General features: G+C 46.6%; 1 protein-coding gene across 6 annotated transcripts in view; it reads left to right on the forward strand.

Moving 5' to 3' along the window:
- The first annotated feature begins 5666 nt into the window (after positions 1–5666).
- Positions 5667–12609, forward strand: part of LDAH (lipid droplet associated hydrolase) — a 176573-nt gene continuing 169630 nt past the window's right edge. Inside the window, exon 1 of one of the 6 annotated variants that reach the window (XM_043542205.1) lies at positions 5667–5995. Coding sequence is in view for 4 of the 6 variants with exons in the window: in XM_037893994.2 (XP_037749922.1) it covers positions 7729–7759 (31 nt within the window). In the remaining 2 variants the exon portion in view is untranslated. Of the gene's footprint in view, positions 5996–7532; positions 7760–12609 lie in introns of those variants that run through there. The other 5 variants (XM_037893994.2, XM_037893992.2, XM_037893996.2 and 2 more) reach the window with 5 other exon arrangements.

The raw sequence follows: 12609 nt of genomic DNA on the forward strand, positions 1-12609 counted from the left end.
TGGTCCTGCTTTGAGCAGGGGGTTGGACTAGATGATCTCCTGAGGTCCCTTCCAACCCTGATATTCTATGATCACCTTCCTCTCCTCCAAGTGCTTCAAAATGGATTCCTTGAGGACCTGCTCCATGATTTTTCCAGGGATTGAGATGGTTTCCCCGGATTCTCCTTCTTACCTTTTTTTAAGATGGGCACTATATTTGCCTTTTTCCAACCGTCCGGGACCTCCCCCCCTCGCCATGAGTGTCCAAACCTTTAACAACATCTTTTTAAATGATGTAAGTACTAGCCATCGCTTTATAGCCACTTTTACTACCTGGCTGGGAAAAATTACAGAAGGCACATCATTTAGTCATCTTAAACACAGTGAAGGTGTTACAAAGCAATATATCTCTGACATTAGCATAATATTCTTGGTAAAAGATGGACAGGAAGGACAAAATAATAATAGAATTTCTCTCTATAAAATACACCATGACCTTCAAACTTTTGAAATAGCTACTCCAAAATTTACACTTTATGGTGTCAAGTCCAATTTTAATTAACTTACTGGTGCCAAGATTGTTCTTATCTAAGTTAACAAATGAATCTGGAATCTATAGGGCCCAGTACAACAGCATGAACAGAGAATATGAATTGTAAAAATACAAGGCAGAATTTCACCTAATTTTTGGTAAACAAAGATGTAACCAGCTTTTTCAATATTTATTGGTCAATTGTACCCGTCAAATTCGTGATCTAAAATTCTAACGAAAGCTAATATAGGATTTTCTGATTTATAAGTTTAATTAGTCAAACAGATCAAAAATGCTGATCCAGTATTCGTAATTCCCATTGTTAACTTGACCAGTGGGCAATGGCTACTTTTAAGACCAGACACTTAAGATATAAAGTTAATACATATTTCACCTTCTGTCTGCTTTTAGCAATTGAAAGTCATGTTGGCTAATAAGCAAAAATATTCATACTTTAAAATATTTTAATATTGACTCTGTTCTATGTCCCACTTTTAGGCTCATGATATCAAAATTTAATGTGTGTGGTTCCAGTATGCAACACTGATGGCCAGAATGGAAAGAATTACATTATAATGGGCTTTTGCAGTGATGTTATTTTTCCTTTGGAATGTGACGGTCTGAATGAGGGTTTTGATTATGAATGTTTTTGAGAAGCCTTGCTTACATTTTTCTGTTATGGTGTAGTCAGTGGAAATGGAAAATGGCATTGTAAATACATTATATGAGATGTAATGAGTGGAAGTTTACCTCTAGAAATAAGAAGTATAATGTGGAAATATGCCACTGAGGCTGAGAAAAGATTCTGTTCCTGATGGAAGATGGTGAACTCCACATACAATCCTCAATTAAATCAGGTTACTACATATATAATTATGGTGCTTAGTGCCCAAATTGAATGGATATTTCCTATTGTAACACTGGGTTTAAATATTAATGCAACCAATAAAATACAAATTGTGGGCCATAAAACAAAATCAGACATGGAAAACTGTTGAACTTGAGGCTTGTATGGAGGAACGTGGAATTGGATATATTTGCAATAGTGATGCAATCCAACCTTATGATGTATGTTTAAATAAAGAGAGAGGAAAATGCCATTATCAGTTAGATCCTTTTCTGTTTAATGATCAATTGTTGTATACATCAGAAGAAAATGTGTATGTATCAGAAGTTGGTGTACATTGTTTTAAGTAAATCATATATACAATATAATTCATAATCCTTATGAGAACAAATGCTTGTGTAACATTACCTCAGTTATTAGCTGCAATTTCAAGATCACATTACCCAAAATTGAAAATGAAGAAATTAAAGATCAATACCAGCTATATGAAAGAACTGAATTAGGATTAAATATGATCTTAGTTAAGCAATTGATAAGTCATCCTGAATTGCAAAAATAATTACAAAAAGCTCAAGAAAATGCAGTTATGATTACTGTTCACCACTCCACTAAGAAAATTGACCAGATAATTGAATATCTAAGAAGTGCTAAACACAGCTGATGGGAAGTGTTTTTGGGATGATATCCAACAACTATAGGATTTTTGAAAATAATTCCACATCCCATTGTGATAATATTGGCATTTCAAATTATAATGGTTATTATGCTCATTATTTTGGTGGGCTGGATCAAACGGAATTTCAGGCAGCTAAAGCATATGCAGACCCTCAGACCCTCAAAAGAAATTACTGTAGCACATAGGTGAGTGAGAATCAAGTGAGAATCAAGAGTGGTGAGGAATCGTGCCAGTACGAAGACATGTTGGTTCTGTTTCCTATAAAGGAAACTCTTGAGCCAACACTGGACAAGACCACACACTTATTGGACTCATAAAATTATGAAATGTTGGATTTATAAACAAGTGGGTGCAAACCAAGCAAGAAGAGGACTGTAACAAGAGACATTTGCTTTGAATGTTCTGAGCTATCGTGCAGCACCTTAACAGAGGCTTGCAGAAAAACCTCAGAGGGGGTTTAAAAACACCATAAAATTCACTTCTCCAAATTGACATATTTAAGATGGTGACAGTATCAGGACACTTTGAGTTGCATAAAACGATAATTAATTTTAAGATTAAGGCTCTAAATAAGTAGAAATTAATGATAGTTTAAAAATAGAGAATCGAACATGTCAGATCAAAATCATAGGACTGGAAGGGATCTCAAGAGGTCATCTAGTCCAGTCCCCTGTACTCATGGCAGGACTAAGTAGTATCTAGACCATCCCCGACAGGTGTTTGTCTAACCTGCTCTTTAAAATCTCCAATGATGGAGATTCCGCAACCTCCATAGGCAATTTATTCCAGTGCTTAACCACCCTGACACTTAGGAAGTTTTTTCTAATGTCTAATCTAAACACCCCTTGTTGCAATTTAAGGTCATTGCTTCTTGTCCTATCCTGGACTTTCTCCAGTTTGTCCACATCTTTCCTGAAATGTGGCACCCAGAACTGGACACAATACTCCACTTGAGGCCTAATCAGCACACAGTAGAGAGGAAGAAATACTTCTCGTATCTTGCTTACACCACTCATGCTAATACATCCCAGAACGATCTTCACTTTTTTTGCAACAGTGTTACACTGTTGACTCATATTTAGTTTGTGGTCCACTATGACCCCCAGATCCCTTTCCACACTACTCCTTCCTAGGCAGTCGTTTCCCATTTTGTATGTGTGCAACTGATTGTTCCTTCCTAAATGGAGTACTTTGCATTTGTCCTTATTGAATTTCATCCTATTTACTTCAGACCATTTCTCCAGTTTGTCCAGATAATTTTGAATTATAATCCTATCCTCCAAAGCACTTGCAACCCCTCCCAGATTAGTATCATCTGCAAACTTTATAAGTGTACTGTCTATGACATTATCTAAATCAGGGGTCGGCAACCTATGGCACGCGGGCCAAAGACGGCACGCGAGCCAATTTTTAATGGCACGCTGCTATCTGCCTACCCCAGCAGACAGCAGCCTGCCATTAAAAATCCTGCCCTGCCCGGCCCACCCACTGCTCTCTCCTTGCAGGGCAGGCAAGCTTTCCCCTCACCCCGCCTCTTCCCCCAGCATGCTGGATTCCTGCCTCTCCTCCTCTCCCTCCTTGTGGCCGATCAGCTGACGGCCCTTGCTACGGAGGGGAGAGGGAAAAGCGGAGCCGCAGCGTGCTCTTTGCTCTGGGGACCTTGGGGCAGGGGGTGAAATCGGCATATCCCCTCCAGCCCCCTGCCATGAGCCGCTCAGGGCAGGGGGCTGGGAGCACCCCCACGACCCCTGCCCACCGCCTTGACCCCTGCACCCCCTCACACACCCCAGCCCTCTGCCCTGAACCCCCACACAACCCCAGCCCTGACTCCTGCACCCCCACACATACCCAGCCCCCCCACACCCCATGCCCTGACTCTTGCACCCCTCACATCCCCACCCTCACCCTGAGCACAAAACGGGAGCTCCTGCACTCCCCCTCCCCCACATTCCCACCTGCACCAAATGGGAGCTGCCCAGGTAAGCGCTCCACATCCAAACCTCCTGCACCAACCCTGAGCCCCCCCCCCCTCATTCTAGCTCCTGGCCAGACCCTGCACTCCAACCCCCAGCCTGCTCCTTCACCACCAGCCCTGTTCTCAGCGCACTCCCACCCTCATCTCAGTGCAGAGAGAGGAAGAGAATGGCTAGAACAAGGGAGAAGGTAGGTACCTACTCTATGTGGACAGGACTGGGACCCCCGACCGGCAGCAGGCTGAGGGGGGCTGGCAGCCGGGACCCTGGCTGGTAGGAGCCCGCGGATCGAGCTCCAGACCAGCAGTGGGCTGAGCCGCTCAGCCCACTGCTGGTCTGGGGTCCTGGCTGCCAGCCCCGCTCAGCCCTCTGCCGGTCTGGGGTTCTGGCTGCTGGCCCCTTGCCAGCTGGGGTCCCGCTGCCAGCCTAGGTGAACGGAACCCCAAGCTGGCAGCAGGCTGAGCGGGCCGGCCGTGTAAGATCAGCATTTTAATTTAATTTTATATGAAGCTTCTTAAACGTTTTGAAAACCTTGTTTACATATGACAACAGCTTAGTTATATAATATATAGACTTACAGACAGAGACCTTCTAAAAAACGTTAAAATGTATTATTTGCATGCAAAACCTTAAATTAAAGTGAATAAATGAAGACTCGGCACACCACTTCTAAAAGATTGCCGACCCCTGATCTAAATCATTAGTGAAGATATTGAACAGAACCGGACCCAGAACTGATCCCTGCGGGACCCCACTCATTATGCCCTTCCAGCATGACTGAGAACCACTGACAACTACGCTCTCAGAACGGTTTTCCAAACAGTTTTGTACCCACCTTATAGAAGCTTCATCTATGTTGCATTTCCTTAGTTTGTTTATGAGAAGGTCATGTGAGACAGTATCAAAAGCTTTACTAAAGTCAATATATACCACGTCTCCCGCTTCCCCCCATCCACAAGGCTTGTTACCCTGTCAAAGACAGCTATAAGGTTGCTTTGACACGATTTGTTCTTGACAAATTCAGGCTGACTGTTACTTATCTTATTATCTTCTAGATGTTTGCAAATTGATTACTTAATTATTAGCTCCATTTTCTTTCCGTGTACAGAAGTTAAGCTGACTGGTCTGTAATTCCCGTGGTTGCCTTTATTTCCCTTTTTGTAGATTGGCTCTATATTTGCCCTTTTCCAGTCTTCTGGAATCTCTCCCATCTTCCATGACTTTTCAAAGATAATTGACAATGGCTCAGATATCTCCTCAGTCAGCTCCTTGAGTATTCTAGGATTCATTTCACAGGCCCTGGTGACGTGAGGACATCTAACTTGTCTAAGTAATTTTTAACTTGTTCTTTTCCTATTTTAGCCTCTGATCCTACCTCATTTTCACTGGCATTCACTATGTCAAAACAGCGGAGACAGGGATGATGTAGTTTAAATTTAGAGGGGAAAATTGCGGAAGGTTCCAACAATTCAGAGGGAGGAGCTCTGTTATCTAAAAATAGGTGAGAGGAAGGAGTTCTACCCAAGATGGCATCAGAAGGAGGAGCTAAGCTATCTAAAAATAGGAATGATGTAATAGGAAAGATCTAGAATTTTGCTAATATCTGGAAGCTGATTGGCTGAGATGAGCTGACATTGACAGAGCAAGCAGCCTATATGGTCGACAGCTAGCAGGGTGAGTTGTAGTGGATTTGTGGTTCCTGGGTGAGCAGAGGCGGCGAGACACCCGAGGAGGAGAATGCTACCTGGAAAAAAACAAAGAAGAAAAGCAGCAGCAAAGGTGGAACTTTCCTGAGAGCAGCAGCAGAACTCTGAGGTTGCCTTGGCAATGGCCCTCAGAGCAGCTACCTGCCAGCAGCAGCGGCCAGCAGCAACCGCTGCTACACAGGTAGTAGCTTCTAAGGCAGCAGCAGTAGCTCCAGGAAAGCAGTAACATCCATCATCTCCAGGCGGTGACGTCATCATCCTTAACACTGACAGAGCAGAAGTGTAAGTCTGATCTTCTTTCTACCTGTTATTTAAGAGAGCCTGGGTGTGTCTGTTAATAAAGTGGATGCCTGCCTCTGAATGAGATCTCCCCTACCCATCCTGTGGCTGGCTGATCACCACTTACAAGATGTTAAATATTAAATGTTAGATATTAAATGTTAAATGGTTAGTGTTTAAGTAAATGTTTTATTTTTAATCTGTGAATATGATAATGTTTTCTCATATGTATATATGGAGGCCACGTATACCACATTGTATTAAGTATGGGGTTAGATTGAAACCCTAAGATTAAAAGCCTTTGTGTATGTAGGATCTTTATATGCATGTTACATTGAAACTACTTTATTCTCTGTATGTGTTCGATATTCTATTACTCCTGGGGGAATTCTGCACCACTACAAATAGGCAGAATTTGTCCCCCACAGATTTCTTTGCTTCCCCACAGAAAAATGACTTTCTGACAGGGAAGCAGAGGGAAGCCACAAGAGCGGTCATGTGACCCTTCCCAGCAGAATGTTTTGGGTGCCCAGGGCAGCCAGCAGAGATGTAAATCACTGTGGAGCTGGGGGCGGGACTGGGGAAGACCCGGTTGGTGGCTCCCATCCTCAGCTGCTAGTCACAGCTGGACTGGGGAAGAAGAAACTTCCTCTTCCCCTGCACAGCATCCAGGGCTATGTCAGACCCACTCCCAGATTTCTCCCCTGGCTCCAGGAAGCTCTGCAAACTCCCCTTCACCCATCGCTCCACAGCTGCAGGGAGGGGGATCACTGTACAGGGAGCTGTTCCTCCATCCGACCAACCCCTGCGCATCCAGACCCCCTCATATTCAGACCCTCCTGCCGAGCCTCACCCCTCCATATCCAGAACCTCCCCTGCCAAGCCACACTTCCCCTGCACCTGGACCACCCCAATGAGTTGCCTAGATCCCCATCCCACTGACCCCCAACCAGCTGCACCTGGATCCTCACCCCACTGAACCTGCCACACCCAGACCCCCCTTCCAAGCTCTATTCCCCCCTCCACAGCCAGACGCCCTCCCCCGCTGAGCTCCAACCACCTTCATTTGGACCCCCCCTGCAGAGTCCCATTACTGTTGCACCCAGAACCCCCCAACAAACCCCTCTGCTTCCAAATTCCCCCCATACCCAGATCCCCCACTGAGCTGCCTGCACCCAGACTGGACAATCCCAATATTTGGGGCTTTGTTTTTTATAGGCACCTATTCTCTTTCTGCGTGCCCCCAATCCCAATTTTTCACACTCGCTAGCTGGTCACCCTACTGGAAAGGGACAAGAGGCTTGCACCAGCAGGGTTCCTTCCCCCCACCCCCCCAGGCTATGCAGGCAGTCAGGCCCTGCTGCCAAGGGCTCCTCGCAGGGGGGTGCCCGTGCCCCTGTGTGCGGTATGCAGGGGGGTGCCAGGTGCCTGCTGCGGTCCCCCAGGACTGCGCCAGCCAGCAGGCTGCCACCTGGCACCCGAATGCCAGCGGTCTCCAGGGCACCTGGGACGGGGGGGTTGGAAGGAGGATGCCCAGGCGCCATCACGGCCTGGGACACCGATCCCGCCCACCGCCGCGGGAGAGACGCGTCTCGCGGCCGCGACACAGCGCGCGCCAGGCTTCCCCCGCCCCGCCCTGGTCTCTGGGCCTCCGCTGCCGGGCGGAAGAAGCCGAGACGCGCCCTCCTTCCGCCCGGCCTGGCAGACGCCGCTCGGCAGCCGGCGCGTGCAGCCCAATGACCGCGGACATGCTGGGCGCCGGGGCAGGTACGTGCCGCGGGGGTCCGGCCCGGGGATTTCCATCCCTGCTCCGGAGCTGCGGCCCGGCGCTTTCCTGCTAGGGCGGGGCCCGGCCTCCCGGCGGCGGCCCTCCGTGCCGTGCAGGGGGGTGAGGCAATGGGACTGCTGCCTGCCCGCCCGCCTGGGAGCTGCCGGGCAGGGGACCTTGCTGCCTGCAGGGTTTGTCAGTGCAGGGCTCCGCAGCTGTGCAAGGGGTAACGCTGCTGCCGGTCTCCCGGTATCAGATCAGTTCCTGTCCAAGATCATGCCCAAAGAACCTCGCACGCAAAGCGCTGCTCGTGCAGAGAGCGGCGCTTCTTTGCAGGCTGGTGCTGCATGTAGACGCTTATCATAGCGCAAGAAACAGCACTGCCTTGCCGAATGATGTTGCATGCAGTGTAGTCTCATGCACCAATAGTGCAAGAAAAAATACTAATTGTAGCACAGTGTTGCGTACTATAATAGTGCTGGAATAATACATTATAGGTAATATTGTGTACAGTAATTCTGACACAATGATGATGCAGTTATACTAATTGTGGAATAATACTGCATTAAATTTCTCATGCTATAACAATATTGCAAGAAGTAAGTTTATGCAGTTATGCATTCAGTAAAATCGATATAGTAATAATGTTACCAGTCGTAATATTTTTTCTGTGATATTACTAATTCTCAGGTAAAATCTCTCAGAATATTTGTTCTGTAAGTAGTCTCTTAAATTTACGTGATGCCTCTATAATACAAGTAAGAAAAAAACTCCATGGCCCAAGTCCCTATAAACAAAAGGTTTCAGAGTAGCAGCCCTGTTAGTCTGTATCTGCAAAAAGAACAGGAGTACTAGTGGCACTTTAGAGACTAACAAATTTATTAGAGCATAAGCTTCGGGCTATAGCCCATGAAAGCTTATGCTCTAATAAATGTGTTAGTCTCTAAGGTGCCACAAGTACTCCTGTTCTTTTTATAAACAAAAGGTGGGACTGACAAAGGGACTTAGGCATTGCAGTGCTGAGCATCACACAGCATTATACTTTTAGATGCCTAGAAAATCACAGGATCAGCTCTGAGATCCACTAAGCCAAATCAGGAGTCTACGCTCCCTATACAGTGCTCAGGGAGAGATAGGCAACTTAGAATGCAATGCAAAAAATCTTGCTCACTCGGTATGGAACTCCCTAAACTAGCCAATGGGAGACACCAATGACAGGGATGTGTCCTAAGCCAGTAGTTCTCAACCAGGGGTATGTGTTCCCCTGGGGCTACTCAGAGGTCTTCCACTGGGTATATTAACTTCTCTAGATATTTGCCTAGTTTTATAACAGGCTACATAAAAAGCATAGCTAAGATGATATCCCTCGGCCCACGCTGTTTCCCGCAGTCCCCATTGGCCTGGAATGACGAACCGTGGCCAGTGGGAGCTGTGATCGGCCGAACCTGCGGGCGCTGCAGGTAAACAAACCATCCTGGCCGGCAGCAGATTTCCCTGACGGGTCACGTGCCAAAGGTTGCCGATCCCTGAATTAGTGCATGAGTCTTGAAGCGGAGGCGGGTTTGTGCTCAAAGGGAAGGGCGGGGAGTGGAACATGTAGTAGAGAGGAAGAATGCTTCAAATAGAGGATAATTGAGAAAGGAGGAATGAAAACTAAGGTTGAGAATGAGGGACACATTCTCTTTTCCTGAGATAGGAGAGACTGATTTGCTACCAGGAAAATAATTGCTAATGAAGAGGGATGGAAGTTAGGCCCAAAGTAAGAGTTAAATTGAAGCGTCTATAACTCTTCAGTATGATAATTGTTTCCTCTCCTGCTACTCCTTGTAAACCACCATCCCCTCTTAAGACAGAGTGAGAGAAGAATTGTCTTCTGTCCTTTGTGCTCCGAATTTCCTCCCTCTCTGAAAGCATTGACCACTCTTTCACTCAGATCTCTCCATCAAACACACTTTTCTCTGATAGAAACTTTCATTTCTATTTCCCTGTAGAAAAAGTGTTATCTTAAATGAAAAACATTCACTGTCTTGAGATGTGGCTATCGTATTACGTGATTGGGGCTTTTTGGGGGCCGAGGGTGAAGAGGTAGAGGTGTGTGCGCGCTGGGGACTGAACTGGGGTGGCCAGAGCTTTGACCCTGTAATGGGAGGAGACCAGTGGTTGTGCCAAGATATTGGTACTTAAAGGGCTCTCCATCAGTACAGCTGGCTTGGTGTGCTGGGGAGCTGAGTCATCAGCTTCAAGCATGGATACCTGGGCTTGACTATATCGCACCCAGGAGCAAAGTCGTAGGAGTTGAGAGTCTTGTTGCCAAAGTAGTGGCATGTCAACAACTCCCAGTGACATTACTGCCTTGAAATGCCAAGGAAACCCTTCAAGCAACAGTACCTTAGTACAGAAGCACTGAACTACTCCCTACTTCAGGCCACCTGCTCAGCCACAGTATTGCCACATACAGTCTCCCTTTGCCCCCACCTATGGATCATCAAATAACTTCTCTCCTCCATCTCTCATGTACACCACCCTCTTCAACTCATATCTAATTTTTCTCACATCTCTATCAAACACAGCCCTATTTGTTATCTGTATATTGGTAGTACCTAAAAGCTGCAGTCATGGACCAATACCCCATTGGGCTAGGTGCTGTGCTCCCTCACCGCTTCACTTGCACATCGTGCTTCCTCTTCCCATAATTCCAAGCAGATGCCCCCCCCCCCCAAAAAAATTGGGGATTGGTCCTGCTTTGAGCAGGGGTTTGGACTAGATGACCTCCTGAGGTCCCTTCCAACCCTGATATTCTATGATTCTATGATCATGCTTCTCTCAGAGCCCACTGTCACCCCACAGGATCCCTGCTACTCATCATGCTCCCTGTCACAGGGTGGCTGGCCCCTCTCTGTGAAGTAGGTCCAGCATTCCTGTACCAGAATAGTTCTCCCATTTGGCCAGCTAAGAGGGCGGGCAGCACCTGGGGTCTATGGAGGAACAGAGACACAGCTAGTGAATCGGAATCAGTAAGGAAAGGGCAGCTGAGAGTTTCCAGAGACTGTATGTTTGGGACCCAGGAGAAGGCTGAAGATAGGAGAGCAGCAAGAGGCGTTTGCTGGGTGGTGGTCCCCAAGTCCAGCATCCAGCGGAGGGCAACAAAAACCATTAGGGGACTGGAACACATGACTTATGAGGAGAAGCTGAGGGAACTGGGATTGTTTAGTCTGCGGAAGAGAAGAATGAGGGGGGATTTGATAGCTGCTTTCAGCTACCTGAAAAGGGGTTCCAAAGAGGATGGATCTAGACTATTCTCAGTGGTAGCAGATGACAGAACAAGGAGTAATGGTCTCAAGTTGCAGTGGGGGAGATTTAGGTTGGATATTAAGAAAAACTTTTTTACTAGGAGGGTGGTGAAGCACTGGAATGCGTTACCTAGTGAGGTGGTGGAATCTCCTTCCTTTGAGGATTTTAAGGTCAGGCTTGACAAAGCCCTGGCTGGGATGATTTAGTTGGGGATTGGTCCTGCTTTGAGCAGGGGGTTGGACTAGATGACCTCCTGAGGTCCCTTCCAACCCTGATATTCTATGATTCTATGAAGTCATAGAGATAGAGGGATGAAGGCAGGAGGACCAGTAGCAGAGGGATGTGCCTGTGGTTCTAAGCCAGAGAGCTGGAACCAAGGGCCAGAGAGGGCTGAATGCAGGGCAGCAGCAGAAGAGTTCACCTGCTGACCTCTCCAGGGGCGGAGAGCTGAATCCAGAGGAATTATGAGAGGGCAGGGGAGGTAAGGGATGCTCCCCTGGCAAAGGGGCTGTGCGGGTTCTCATTGGGAAAAGTGTGGTTGCACTCCAGTTATAAGTATGAGGGTGGCTGTTCTGGTACAAGGACAGGGGAGGATTGACAGAGAGTGTGAGCATGTTTGAAGATGCCGGTGTGTGATGTATGGGGTGTTACTGGATGAGATGTTGGGTGATCTTAATGACTGCACCGGGGTGAGAAATCATTCAGGATTTAATAAACTGTGCTGATGGACTAGTGGATAAGCTTGCATGGAGTTATTGGGTTCCCTGAGAGAGGAAACTGAGGCATAGATACGTATCATGCTGTGTCCTGCCACAGAAGCTCCAGATGGGGCTGTTCAGTCACACTCTTCTCCTATGTTTAGCTCTTAAATGTTTAAACCAATCGACTCTAGTACGTACTGAGGCTGGGAGGGAAGTAGGAGGGGCATGGTAAGCAGCAAGAATATGCCCGTGTTTGGGATGAGAGTGGAAATATGTGGGCTGTGGGTGGTGGAAGGGGAGTTATTTGAGGTTTATGAGAGGGGTGTTGGATACGTTTCCTGCTTATTTCTTTGCTTTTCATAGTGTGTGGTTGACATTTGGTGTCAAATTATGTTGTATCCCACATACAAATAAAAATAAAATAAAAATGATTAACTTTTAAGTCTTTCTTCATAAGTATCGTTCCTCTTGTTGTCGTTGCGGGACTGAAAGCTGTGCAGAAAGAAATCCCCTGTTTGTCCACAGGCAGCAACAATGCGAGCTTCCCCACTCTGCTTTGCCAAAGTGCTTTTGTGCCCCCTCACACATTGGCCTCTGCTGAGGCTGTTCAAAGGGAGTCACCAGTAGTTTTTTTCACATGGACATTTGTTTACAAGAACTGGAGTGAGACCAGCTACTCGTTATGGCCCTGATAGTAATGGCTTCATTTCATTCACCACTGATCTTGGTTGGATGTGAACCAATAATTGAAAGGTGAAGAATCTGTATTTGGTTGAAAATCCTCTGAGTGATTCTTGCAAGTTAAGCCTGCAGCCAAGTAATGGCATCACATAGCAGCTTGACTGTTATATCAGAAA

Source organism: Chelonia mydas, chromosome 3 (assembly GCF_015237465.2).
Source record: "Chelonia mydas isolate rCheMyd1 chromosome 3, rCheMyd1.pri.v2, whole genome shotgun sequence".
Lineage (NCBI taxonomy): Eukaryota > Metazoa > Chordata > Testudines > Cheloniidae > Chelonia > Chelonia mydas.